General features: G+C 41.0%; 1 protein-coding gene across 7 annotated transcripts in view; it reads left to right on the forward strand.

Annotated features, from left to right (window-relative positions):
* The window catches only part of OSBPL1A (oxysterol binding protein like 1A), a 225,327-nt gene that overhangs the window by 135,649 nt on the left and 77,573 nt on the right, over positions 1–12,105 (forward strand). For all 7 annotated transcript variants that reach the window (XM_050767790.1, XM_050767792.1, XM_050767793.1 and 4 more), the window contains one exon: positions 10,901–11,063. In XM_050767790.1, the coding sequence (XP_050623747.1) occupies positions 10,901–11,063 (163 nt within the window). The remainder of the gene's footprint in view (positions 1–10,900; positions 11,064–12,105) is intronic.

The raw sequence follows: 12,105 nt of genomic DNA on the forward strand, positions 1-12,105 counted from the left end.
AAGAGACACTTTCATTGCTGCCTGCTGTGCTGCCTGGGGTTCGGGGAAGGATGGTGCAATCACTCCTTTAGCCACCTCGGCCGGTGACTTCCTAGGTCAGGTGCCACCTAGTCCTCTGGCTGTCAGCCCAGCCCAGCATTAGAAGTTGCCTAGGAATTGCAGTCCATGTGTCCTAGACTGCCTTTCAGGTTTACCTAGGACCCCAGAGCACTTTGGCTGTGGGTGGTGAAGCTTGCCAACAAACTCAAGTTCTGACCACTAAGATGGGTGATCCTCTGGCTAGGGCTGGTCCAAATGCTCCTGTGTGTGCTGGTGCTGGCTGAGCCCAGCCTGGCTTTGCTCTCCAGCATGACAGGGGAGCAGTGAGTTCAATGTAATGTCCCCCAGTTGGTGTACTCTGCAAGTGCCGAAACTCTCCATGCTGTACAGCTATTGTCAGGGGATAGGGGAGGGTTGGTGTTGGTGATTCAGTACTGTCTGTTGGACCTTCCTCAATACCTTTTTCAGAGATATGAAACCAGGTACTGTGATTGCTCACCTGATTTTTGGTCATTGTGATGGTGCTTTTCTGTGTGCAGATACTTGTTAGAATTTGGTGTTCCTATGAGGGGTACAAAGGGTGTAATCTTCTATTCTGCCATCTTGCTCTGCCCACATTGTTCTTTAATTTACATGATGATACATAAAACCCTTTCGAATTTTTAAATACATTATACCATAATCTGAAATAATTTGGAAATTACAGATGGACGTGCATAGTACTTTTAGGAATATAATCCTATAAGTGCTACTTCTGGATTGTAAACTGTACATGGTAATGGAAATTTTAAATTTTTGTGGAAGTTCCTTATGTGAGAGTTATAACCAGCAAGAAGTGGTTCAGCTTTGCAGTTGAAGAGCAAACTGTTGTGAGACTTGCATCAAATTATTTTAAATGCCAGAGCCATTAACAAACCATTGGAGTAAATGTGTATTGAATCCACTATTGGTACATACTGTGGGAGTGAACACTGCTTTTGTTTCAGAAGATGCGTTCATCTTATCTGCTTTATAAAAGACACGTAAAAACTAAAACTTACTTGTTAAATTGTCGTTTGTGTTCAGTACTTGTCTTCCATTGATTTTATGAGAAGTTATTTTTAAATCATTCTGGAAAAATAAGTGTCAAATATTCTGGGCTTATATTGATTCTTCCAAGTATCATTATCACCTTGCTTATAAAATGCCCCATTTATTTACCAAATCTTTCTTCTGTTACCCCAAGTATTTAGGGGCTCTGTCCTCGATTTGGGGTTATCTCCAAATTCTACCCTGATTTAAGTGTCTGAAGATATAGTTTGGAAGTAATTGACCTAACAGATTGTTAGCAGAAGGTGATACTGAACAAGCTTCATTGAGGCCATTTTATTTTTAGCATGGTCAGTACGTCAAAAACTAGGTAAGTTCTTATCTTCTTTCCCATGGAGGAGCTTGAGTGTAGAGATACGCAGAGGTCATTCTGAGTGGGATTTCCTTTTCTTTGCTTGAACCAGATTGAAGAAGATGGCAATGCCTGTAAGAAAGGGGCATTTTTCGTGGTGCCACAGGCCAGTCACAGTCGACTATAACCAATGGGAAAATGGGTTGATCAAGTTAGTATTCATGAGGCTTTGTAGGGCCTTGAGACTCATTTCATTTCTAATCTCAGGATGAACTTTCATATAAAGTCAAGAGACTAGAGGCTTCTTACTTTATCATCTGTTGGTATCATTAAGGTTGAGGACATCTTCATCTGTTTCTTATTCTCTGTATTCCTTATATGCTCTGAGATAGCAGAAGCAATTAGAAGAAAACTTGGTTACACATACCCACCTGTCTGAATCTGTGTACATACTCACTGCATTTCTCCTGCAAGGAGATGGATGGACTGTCTGAGCCTTTAGCAGAGACCAACTGTATACTGGTGGATTAGATCTTCTCCCTTTTTGATAAAGTCAAGAACATTATTCCAGCAATTCTCCCCTCTCACTTCTGCAAGCATAATCCCATTTCAGTTGAACCTTTCCTATCCGTGTAAAAGCAGTCTGTGTTGTCTTCCATAATGAAAACTTCATTGACCCCACAACCCTTTTCAGCAACTGCTCTACCTTTCTCCTCCTTTTTTGAGCAAAAATTATTTTTGTTAAAGAATTTTATTCTTGGCCGGGCGCGGTGGCTCACGCCTGTAATCCCAGCACTTTGGGAGGCCGAGGCGGGCAGATCACGAGGTCAGGAGATCGAGACCATCCTGGCTAACACGGTGAAACCCCGTCTCTACTAAAAATGCAAAAAATTAGCCGGGCGAGGCGGCGGTGCCTGTAGTCCCAGCTACTCGGGAGGCTGAGGCAGGAGAATGGCGTGAACCCGGGGGGCGGAGCTTGCAGTGAGCCGAGATCGCGCCATTGCACTCCTGCCTGGGCGACTAAGCGAGACTCTGTCTCAAAAAAAAAAAAAAAAAAAAAAAAAAAAATTTTATTCTTTTTTTAGTTTTTAACCTCTGTAACCAGCATCCTCTTGTAGGCTGGGCGTGGTGTGGCTCATGACTGTAATCCCAGCACTTTGGGAGGGCAAAGTAGGTGGATTGTTGGAGTCTGGGAGTTCAAGACCAACCTGGGTAACATGGCAAAACTCTGTCTCTATTTAAAAAAAAATACAAAAAAAATTAGCCAGGCATGGTGATGTGCTCCTGTAGTCCCAGCTCCTCAGGAGGCTGAGGTGGGAGGATCACTTGAGCCTGGGAGGCAGAGGTTGCAGTGAGCTGAGATCACACTACTACATTCCAGCCTGGGTGACAGAGTAAGATCCTGTCTCAAACAAATAAACAAACACTTCTTGTCTAAGAAAAACCTTCTTAAGAACAGGCTGTACTTGCTCTATCTTGTCTCACTTGACCCACAGGACATCGCCTCCACCATCCTTGCAACCCTTCACTGAAACTGCCCTTGTCAAGTTCACTGTTGACCTTCTCGTCGCCAGTACAGTGGTCTTGTCTTAGTTCTCGAAGCAGTTGATCTCTCATCAGTGTTTGACAGTTAATCACTTTTTCCTCCTTGAAATACCTCTTTGAGGCTTCCAGGACACCACACACAACTGGTATACCTCTCTCTCTCTCTCTCTCTCTCTTTTTTTTTGTTTCCTTTGCTGACTCTTTCTCAGCATTTCTACTAGGATTCAGTCCATGGCTTTCTTCACATTTCTGTCTCATTTTCTCCCTTAATGATGCTATCTAGTCTTTTAATTTTATTTATATTTTTAAAATCTAATTTTAAAAACTTTATTTTTTTTTTGAGACACAGTCCTTGTAGTTGCCCAAGCCAAAACATGGTGTCATCCTTGATTTCCCTTTTTTCTTATATCACATAGTCAGTCAGCAAATCATTTGAGCCTTCAAAATATATCCAGAATCTGACCACTTCTCATCACTCCTCTTGCTATCTCTTACCCATCTCTTATTCTAGTTATTGAAGTAACCTCCGAAGGGATCTTGTTTTTCAGAGTCTCACTCTGTTACCCAGGAGTGCGGTGGTGCGATCTTGGCTCACTGCAATCTCCGCCTCCCGGGTTCAAGCGATTCTCCTGCCTCAGCCTCCCAACTAGCTGGGATTGCAGGCATGTACCACCATGCTTGGCTAATTTTTGTATTTTTAGTAGAGATGTATATTTAGTAGAGGTGAAACCATGTTGGTTAGGCTGGTCTCGAACTCCTGGCCTCCAGTGATGCACCCACCTCTGCCTCCTACAGTGTTGGGATTACAAGTATTAGCCACTGTGCCCAGCTGGGATCTTCTTTTATTCTACTCTTGTCTCCTCCATCCCCTTTTCAGCATTATAACCACGGGGATCATATTAAAAAGTAAATCAAATAATGTTACTTCTGCCCTTCCTCCACTGGCTTCCCTTTTCACTCAGAGTCAAAGCCAGAGTTTCAGCTGTGGTTTGCAGCCCTCTGTGCACATCCCTTATTCACCTCAGTTTCCTCTCACCATGTCAAGCTGCCTTAGTCCCTTAGGTGGCTTTATTCTTAGTTCTGAATTTAGTCTTTATTCTTAAATATTTATTCTTTTTTTTTTTTTTTTTCAAGATGGAGTTTCACTCTTGCCGCCTGGGCTGGAGTAAAGTGGCGTGATCTTGGCTCACCACAACCTCTGCCTCCCAGGTTCAAGCAATTCTCCTGCCCCAGCCTCCCAAGTAGCTGGGATTACAGGCGCCTGCCACTACGCCTGGATAATTTTTGTATATTTTTAGTAGAGACGGGGTTTTGCCATGTTGGTCAGGCTGGTCTTGAACTCCTGACCTCGGTTGATCCACCTGCCTCGGCCTCCCAAAGTTCTGAGATTACAGGCGTGAGCCACTGTGCCTGGCCCCTGAATTTTTATTCTTAAATGAGTGTCATTGTTTAGTGCTAGGAAGGACTGAAAAAGGTTTCAGGAGCATAGGGAAATCAATTGCATTTGAAGAGGCAGTGATGAGATGGGATGGAAGGAGGACGTTGGAGAGTCAATGAAAACCCTGAAATTTAATGTGAGCAAAGACAGTTTTGTAGATCTATGAAACAAAGCAAGAGTATACTATACCATCATGAAGATATATGTCCATGCTTGATCCTGCCTGAGACAGGAGGTCAAAGCTTCACTTCCCTGGACCCTGGAGTGAGAGAGTGATTCAGCCTGGCCATGGTTTTAGAAGTAATTATTGACCATTCGCATCCACATGGGAGCTCCATCCTCCTCCACCTAAACAATATAATAGTCAGACTTGTGTGCAGAAGCGCTCTTACTAGCTGTGAATCATCAGACCCATACTTTTTATCAGCTGTGTGTCAGTAGCAGGGGGTCACCTAAAAGCACATACCTTGAAAACAGTTTTGAAGTGAGAACATTGTTGATCCTCTAGCCACAGAAATAGGCATCAGCCAGGTGCAATGGCCCACACCTATAGTCTCAGCACTTTGGGAGGCAGAGGCAGGAGGATCACTTGAGGCTAGGAGTTTGAGTCTAGCCTGTGCAACACAAGGAGACCCATCTCTACCGAAAAAAAAAATTAGCTAGGCATGGTGGTGCATGCCTTTAGTTCTAGCTACTCGGGAGGCCAAAGCAGGAGGATCACTTGAGCCAAGAGGATTGCTTGAGGCTGCAGTGAGCCATGATGGCATACCTGCACTCCAGCGTGGTTGACAGAGCAAGACCCTGTCTCAGAAAAAAAAAAAAAAAAATCTAATATTTCAGTCTTAAACTAACACATTTTGTTAATTGTAGCCGTCCATGCAGTAGCAAAGAGGAAAGAGTAAAGCTCATCCTGTTGAACTGACCAGAGTGTGGCCGATTGAAAGACTGGCTGTCAAGGCCATAATTGTACTCATCTTATAACTGGCTGATTACGTGCAGTGTTCTGTGAATACTAATCATGTATTCCCCACTTAGTGCTGTGTCTTTGCCAGATTGAATTACTGTGCCTTAGGTAACCCCTGTGAAACACAGGTGAGTAACGGGGCACTTTCTAGAAGGAGAGTGTAGATGAATGTGTCGTAGCTGGTTAGCACAAGACTGTGTTCAAAACTGCATTCTCTTGCTGGCACCCATTCGCTTTGGAAGTAGTCACTATGGATTTTGCCTTCTGGCCTGAAAGGGAGTGAAATGAGAGACTGCCATATTGAAGTGGTTTGAGGAGACAGATTACTGGAAAAGCTTACATTTGTACTTTAAGGGGCTACAGACACAGATCAATGCGTATGTTTACTGTTAAGCATATGGTGGTTCAGTCCTTAGGCTTTTCTTAATAAAAATTTAAGCATTTTTGTTCACTTGAATGTATGTTGATTTTTGTCATGGGAAAGTCATTGGACTGAGGGTGTATATTCCATATGCAAATTTGAAAGGTAAAATGTCAGCCTTATTCTAGAAAAGTTCTAATGTATAAACACATATACAATTATAATCTAATAATTATAAACACATCTGTTGTGACCCACTAGTTTCTGTGAAGGAGGTTATTTATTCTTTTAGTAATAACTAGGATGATTATTACAGTTTGAGAATTTTAAAAATCTAGTAATCAATATTCACATATTGATACGTAATATAAGTGAAGCATTGTGCCTGGAATTACAAACACATTAAGAGATTGCGCAAAAGGCACTATTTCTGTTACAGCATAGTTTCTAAGCTTGCAACTAAGAATTTGGAAACAGTTCAAAAATAAGGTGAATATTTTATGAAGTTGCACTTTGCATATCTTTCTTAGCAGTTCTACACCAATTTTTTTAATGCAGGATTTCCCCTGGGTGTTCTGAAATGTTGAGATTGTAGAGGATCTGGAATTACATCGTTTCAGTGATCCTTCTGACCAAAAAGTACTAATGGCACTTAAGCATGCCTTCAGATGTTTCTCTAAAGTAACAAGAAAGCTCATTACCAGTGCATTTTCTGTGATGTGTAGTTACTCTCTCATCTATATCACTTACGTGACGGGAGAAATTGCCATTTTGTGGCTATTTTATAATAAGGTATCTTCAGTGCAGAAAATCCTGTTAGGCTTGAAACTAATAAAAGTACACTCAGATCAATTGAAAGATGAAAACAAAGTAAGAAATAGAATGTGGTTAGAGCCCCAGTCTCTTCCTCTCCTGTTTGCAACCCCTTTTACTCTCTCTTAAGAACAAGTGAGAACAGATGTGAATGTGGCAGCAGCAAAGTGATGATTATTTTAGGTGGGTAAAGGATAGATTGTATTTTGAATAAGATTTTTTTTTAGGGGACTGGATATTTATGGGCCTCTGTCATTTATCTTGCTACTTGCTGAAATCTGGATGAATTTAGATATTAAAATGTATGTACTCGTTAAATAGGATACTTTAGTTAATTCTTATATTTAAAGATATGGTGTCAACAGCACATTTACATTTTGATATTGGAAAAGCTAAAAAGGTGAAAGATGCGGTAGGCAGGGGTGAAGAATTTGGATTTTCTTGCAGTGTTGATTTTAGAATCTACAAATATAACAGTGCTGAGAGATCTTTTCAAAGAAAGGATCATTTTGGACATTGCTCAGTTTTGTAGTCCTTATTTTTTATTTTTTATGTTTTTGAGATGGAATCTTGCTCTGTTGCTCAGGCTGGAGTGCAATGGCGTGATCTCGGCTCACTGCAACCTCCACCTCCGGGTTCAAGCGATTCTTCTGCCTCAGTCTTCTGTAGTTGAGATTACAGTCTCCTGCCATTGTGCCCAGCTAATTTTGTATTTTCAGTAGAGACAAGGTTTCACTGTGTTGGCCAGGCTGGTCTCGAACTCCTGACTTCAAGTGATCTGCTTGCCTCGTGTAGTCCTTGTTTATGTAATAGAGAAATGAGTTGTTTAACCCATCTGATGGAGGTAGGACAGCTTTTTTATTTTTATTTTTATTTTTTTGAGTTGACTATAGCCTTAGTATGCTTATTTCCTCTTCTGGAGATACAATTTAGATTATAGGAATATTCGCAAGTATTTTTCAGATTTTCTAAAAATTGTAGTTATATGTAATTTGTTTTTCAGTTTTTCATGTCTCTTCTGATCTTGATTGCTTACCATTTATTGCGATTTTTATTTCATTATCACAGCTGTAATAATAATAATCTGCCTGCCGTATTGATAAACACTTAAGTGCCCGAGGACTGGAACTTCGGTTTAACCCTGTTTCCACCATGAACTTAACATTTCAGTAAAACTGCATTTTAGGACCTTAGAGTGTTGTACCTGATGTGCAGCTGGCGGGAACTCAGGGTCCCAGAACAGAGAAGAGCCTTCATCCTTGGGGGCCATGGGGAGGAGCATGGGAGAGGGACTGTCAAGAGGTGAAAGGGTTAGATTTCGTAGTGAGTAATGCAGGATTTGTGAGAGAGGCCACAGTTCCCAAAACCTCGAGATGGAAAGTTTGACCTAGGGAAGGTTTTGGATGTCCCTCCATCCAGTGCTTTTCTTTTCTTTTCTTTTCTTTTTTTCCTAACTGAATCTTTTTTTCTTTTTTTTAATTATACTTGAAGTTCTGAGATACATGTGCAGAACATGCAGGTTTGTTACATAGGTACACACGTGCCATGGTGGTTTCCTGCACCTGTCAACCCGTCATCTGCATTAGGTATTTCTCCTAATGCTCTCCCTCCCCTAGCCCCCCACCCCCTCAACAGGCCCCAGTGTGTGGTATTCCCCTCTCTGCGTCCGTATGTTCTCATTGTTCAACTCCCACTTATGAGTGAGAACATGCAGTGTTTGGTTTTCTGTTCCTGTGTTAATTTGCTGAGAATGATAATTTCCAGCTTCATCCATGTCCCTGCAAAGGATGTGAACTCAATCTTTTTTATGGCTGCATAGTATTCCATGATGTATATGTGCCACATTTTGTTAATCCAGTCTATTATTGGTGGGCATTTGGGTTGGTTCCAAGTCTTCGCTATTGTGAATATTGCTGCGGTAAACATATGTGTGCATGTGTCTTTATAGGAGAATGATTTATACTCCTTTGGGTATATAGTCAGCATGAGATTGCTGGGTCAAATGGTATTTCTGGTTCTAGATCATTGAGGAATCACCACATTGTCTTCCACAATGCTTGAACTAATTTACACTCCCACCAACAGAGAAAAGCATTCCTATTTCTCCACATCCTCTTCAGCATCTGTTGTTTTCTGACTCTTTAATTATCGCCATTCTAACTGGAGTAAGATGGTATCTCATTGTGGTTTTGATTTGCATTTCTCTAACGACCAGTGATAATGAGCTTTTTTTCATGTTTTTGGCCGCATAGATGTCGTCTTTTGAGAAGTGTCTCTTCATATCCTTTGCCCACTTTTTGATGGAGTTGTTTTATTCTTGTAAATTTAAGTTCCTTGTAGATTCTGGATATTAGCCCTTTGTCAGATGGATAGATTGCAAAGATTTTCTCCTGTTCTGTAGGTTGCCTGTTCACTCTGATGATAGTTTCTTCTGCTGTGCAGAAGCTCTTTAGTTTAATTAGATCCCATTTGTCAATTTTGACTTTTGTTGCCATTGCTTTTGGTGTTTTAATCATGAAGTCTTTGCCCATGCCTGTGTCCCGAATGGTGTTGCCTAGGTTTTCTTCTACAGTTTTATGGTTTTAGGTCTTATGTTTAAGTCTTTAATCCATCTTGAGTTAATTTTTGTATAAAGTGTAAGGAAGGGGTCCAGTTTCAGTTTTCTGCATATGGCTAACCAGTTGTCCCAACACCATTTATTAAATAGGGAATCCTTTCCCCATTGCTTGTTTTTGTCAGGTTTGTCAAATATCAGATGGTGGTAGATGTGTGGTGTTACTTCTGAGGCCTCTGTTGTGTTCCATTGGTCTATGTATCTGTTTTGGTACCAGTACCATGTGTTTTTCAAACTGTTGGGATACCACCTGGGTTTGTTCCCTGGAGGGGACCGCTGGGAGGGGAGGGGAAAGTCAAAGGAGTGGGGCTTCTGCTCCATTCGATGTCACCCAGTGCACAAATGCTTTCAAAAACATCTATTTTATATGCTGGGATTACAATTGAGAAATAGGTTCTGCTGTTAAGTAGAAAAAAAAGCAGTTTGAAGATGACTGAGTTGAAGACTTCTGATTAGATTAATAGGTGATAGCAGAAACCTCTTATTTTATAGGACAGGAAACTAAGGAACAAAAGACTTCTGAGAAGACGCTGCTGCTACCTACCACTGGATCCCTGCTTTTCTGCCTCCTGTTTGTCTATAGTGCACATTGGCTCTGGAAATTCAGCAAGATTAAGGAATAGTAGTGATTTCCAGACTACTGATAAAAAAATAGGCAAAACTGTCCCTATCAAATCCAGTACATACTGTATTTTAAGGATTAGGTGACTTGAATTCTAGAGGGTTTTGGTCAACCACAAAGGTTCAGATGCTCTTGCATTAGATAGGAGGAATAGATTGTAACTTCAAACAGTAAAAAATCAAACCAGGCTTTGCCTTTTTGATAATCTTTTGATTTTTTTAGTATACTAAGTTAAAGGTAAAATGTGGAGTTGAAACCAAAATATGGAATTGGAAAATGAAAAATAGGCCAGCCATGGTGGCTCACGCCTGTAATCCCAGCACTTTGGGAGGCCGAGGCGGGCAGATCACTTGAGGTCGTGAGTTCAAGACTGGCCTGGTCAACATGGTGAAACCCTGTCTCTACTAAAAATACAAAAATTAGCCAGGTGTGGTGGTGCACACCTGTAATCACAGCTACTCAGGAGGCAGAGGCAGGAGAATAGCTTGAACCCAAGAGGCGGAGGTTGCAGAGTCGAGATCGTACCACTGCACTCCAGCTTAGGTGACAAAATGAGGCTTCGTCTCAAAAAAAAAAAAGAAAAAGAGAAAAATGAAAAATAGAATGTTTATAGTCGTTACCACACAACCTGTTTTCCTTAATTTGATATACCAACTATTACCAACTATTTTGGGAGTAAACTGAGGGATTATATTTTATACTTCGATGTAGTTTGCTTTTTAATATTTAGAATTTTTAAAAATTTTTGTTCAGACTTGCTGAAACTGTTTTTATTAACTGTGTACTTAATGTTGAGAGAGAGATTCTTTATGTTTAAAAAAAATTTATATGATTTCTGAATTGACTGATGTTCTTATACCAGGATCCTGATCATTTGAGCTGAATTTGTTTGTTAGTTCTTAATCTATTTTCATTAGCTAAGCTGTTGTGAGAAAAGGCCCCATGGGAAGAATAAAATTAGTTTAATAATTTTGCTTATTCATCCGTGTGCATGCGACATGACTGTTTTCGTTTCTGATGTTGCAATTGAACTGGATCAAAAGCAATTAATTTTCACATCCTCTGAGTAAGTCTGTGTCTCCTGTCACTCTGAAGTCTTTTTTATGTACCTGTTTTCTCCTAGGTGAAGAATTTTAAATTGGAACAAGAGCAAGAAAAAAACAAAATCTTGTCAGAAGCGCTGGAGACGCTGGCCACTGAACATCATGAATTAGAGCAGTCTCTGGTGAAAGGCTCTCCACCTACCAGCATCCTTAGCGAGGACGAGTTCTATGATGCGCTGTCAGGTAACTCTGGGATCCTTCCCTCTTCAGTGTTGGTGATTTAAGAGTCCACCACCTAAATGAGCAATGTCCCCTTGAGTCCACCACCTTAGAGCAGATGTCACCTTGAGTTTCCTGGAGTAAACAGATAGCTATGTATCCATATAGCTCCTCAGATTTTTTGTGTGTCGTGTTATTAAGGCTGGAGTCTGAAAGTTTGGAATGAAATTCATCACAGTCTGCCTGTACGGAAGATGTATTCTAGGCTAGGGTTAGAATGCTGTTAAAACTGCCCACATTTGATTTGTCCTTTACTGGGTGACCATTTCCTAGTACCAGGCATTAGCACATATTGTAAGGAGAGACAGACAGACAGTTTCTGTCTTCAAAGAGGTCTTTATATAAAGAATACAGGTAACCAAGCGCAAGTGCTTGGTGATAGCACAGTATGCTAAGTGCCACAGTAGAGATGAGACCACCATGTGTCTGGAGCAGAGAAAAGGAGGTGTTTGACTTTGCCTCAGAAACACACGCTAAAGCGCGGCATAGCATTTCTGCAAGGAGCATGGACTCCAGAGCTTCTGTCAGTAGCCAGCTGTGTGACCTGGGGCTTGTTCCATGACCCCTCTGTTCATAGTTTCCGCATATTTAAAATGGGGTAATTGTCGTGTCCATTTCAGCAGGTGTGCGATGACTAAATGAGTTTCTCTGTTTAGATAGTGGTTAGAACAGTGCCTGGTGGTACTCAGTGCTAAAAAATGGGGAATGCACGTGGAGATTTGAGGATGAGAGGAGGTACTGCTAAGTAGTTTTGACCTTTTTGGAATTTACTTTCAAATTTTTTGAGGCAGGTGTGGGTGGGAGAAGGGAAAGGAACATGGAAAGGGTGGTTGGAGATCAGTGGGACTGAGAAAAATTAATTGTTGTATGGGAGAAAATGAAATGCATATATAATAGGTGAGCATATACAGTTACTGAGTTTCACAACACTTGATCACAGACACAAGAAGTCTTGGTGTTTTGGAAGTGAAAGATCAAATTCATAATAGGAAATGAAAGAGAGGAA

Source organism: Macaca thibetana, chromosome 18 (genome assembly GCF_024542745.1).
Source record: "Macaca thibetana thibetana isolate TM-01 chromosome 18, ASM2454274v1, whole genome shotgun sequence".
Lineage (NCBI taxonomy): Eukaryota > Metazoa > Chordata > Mammalia > Primates > Cercopithecidae > Macaca > Macaca thibetana.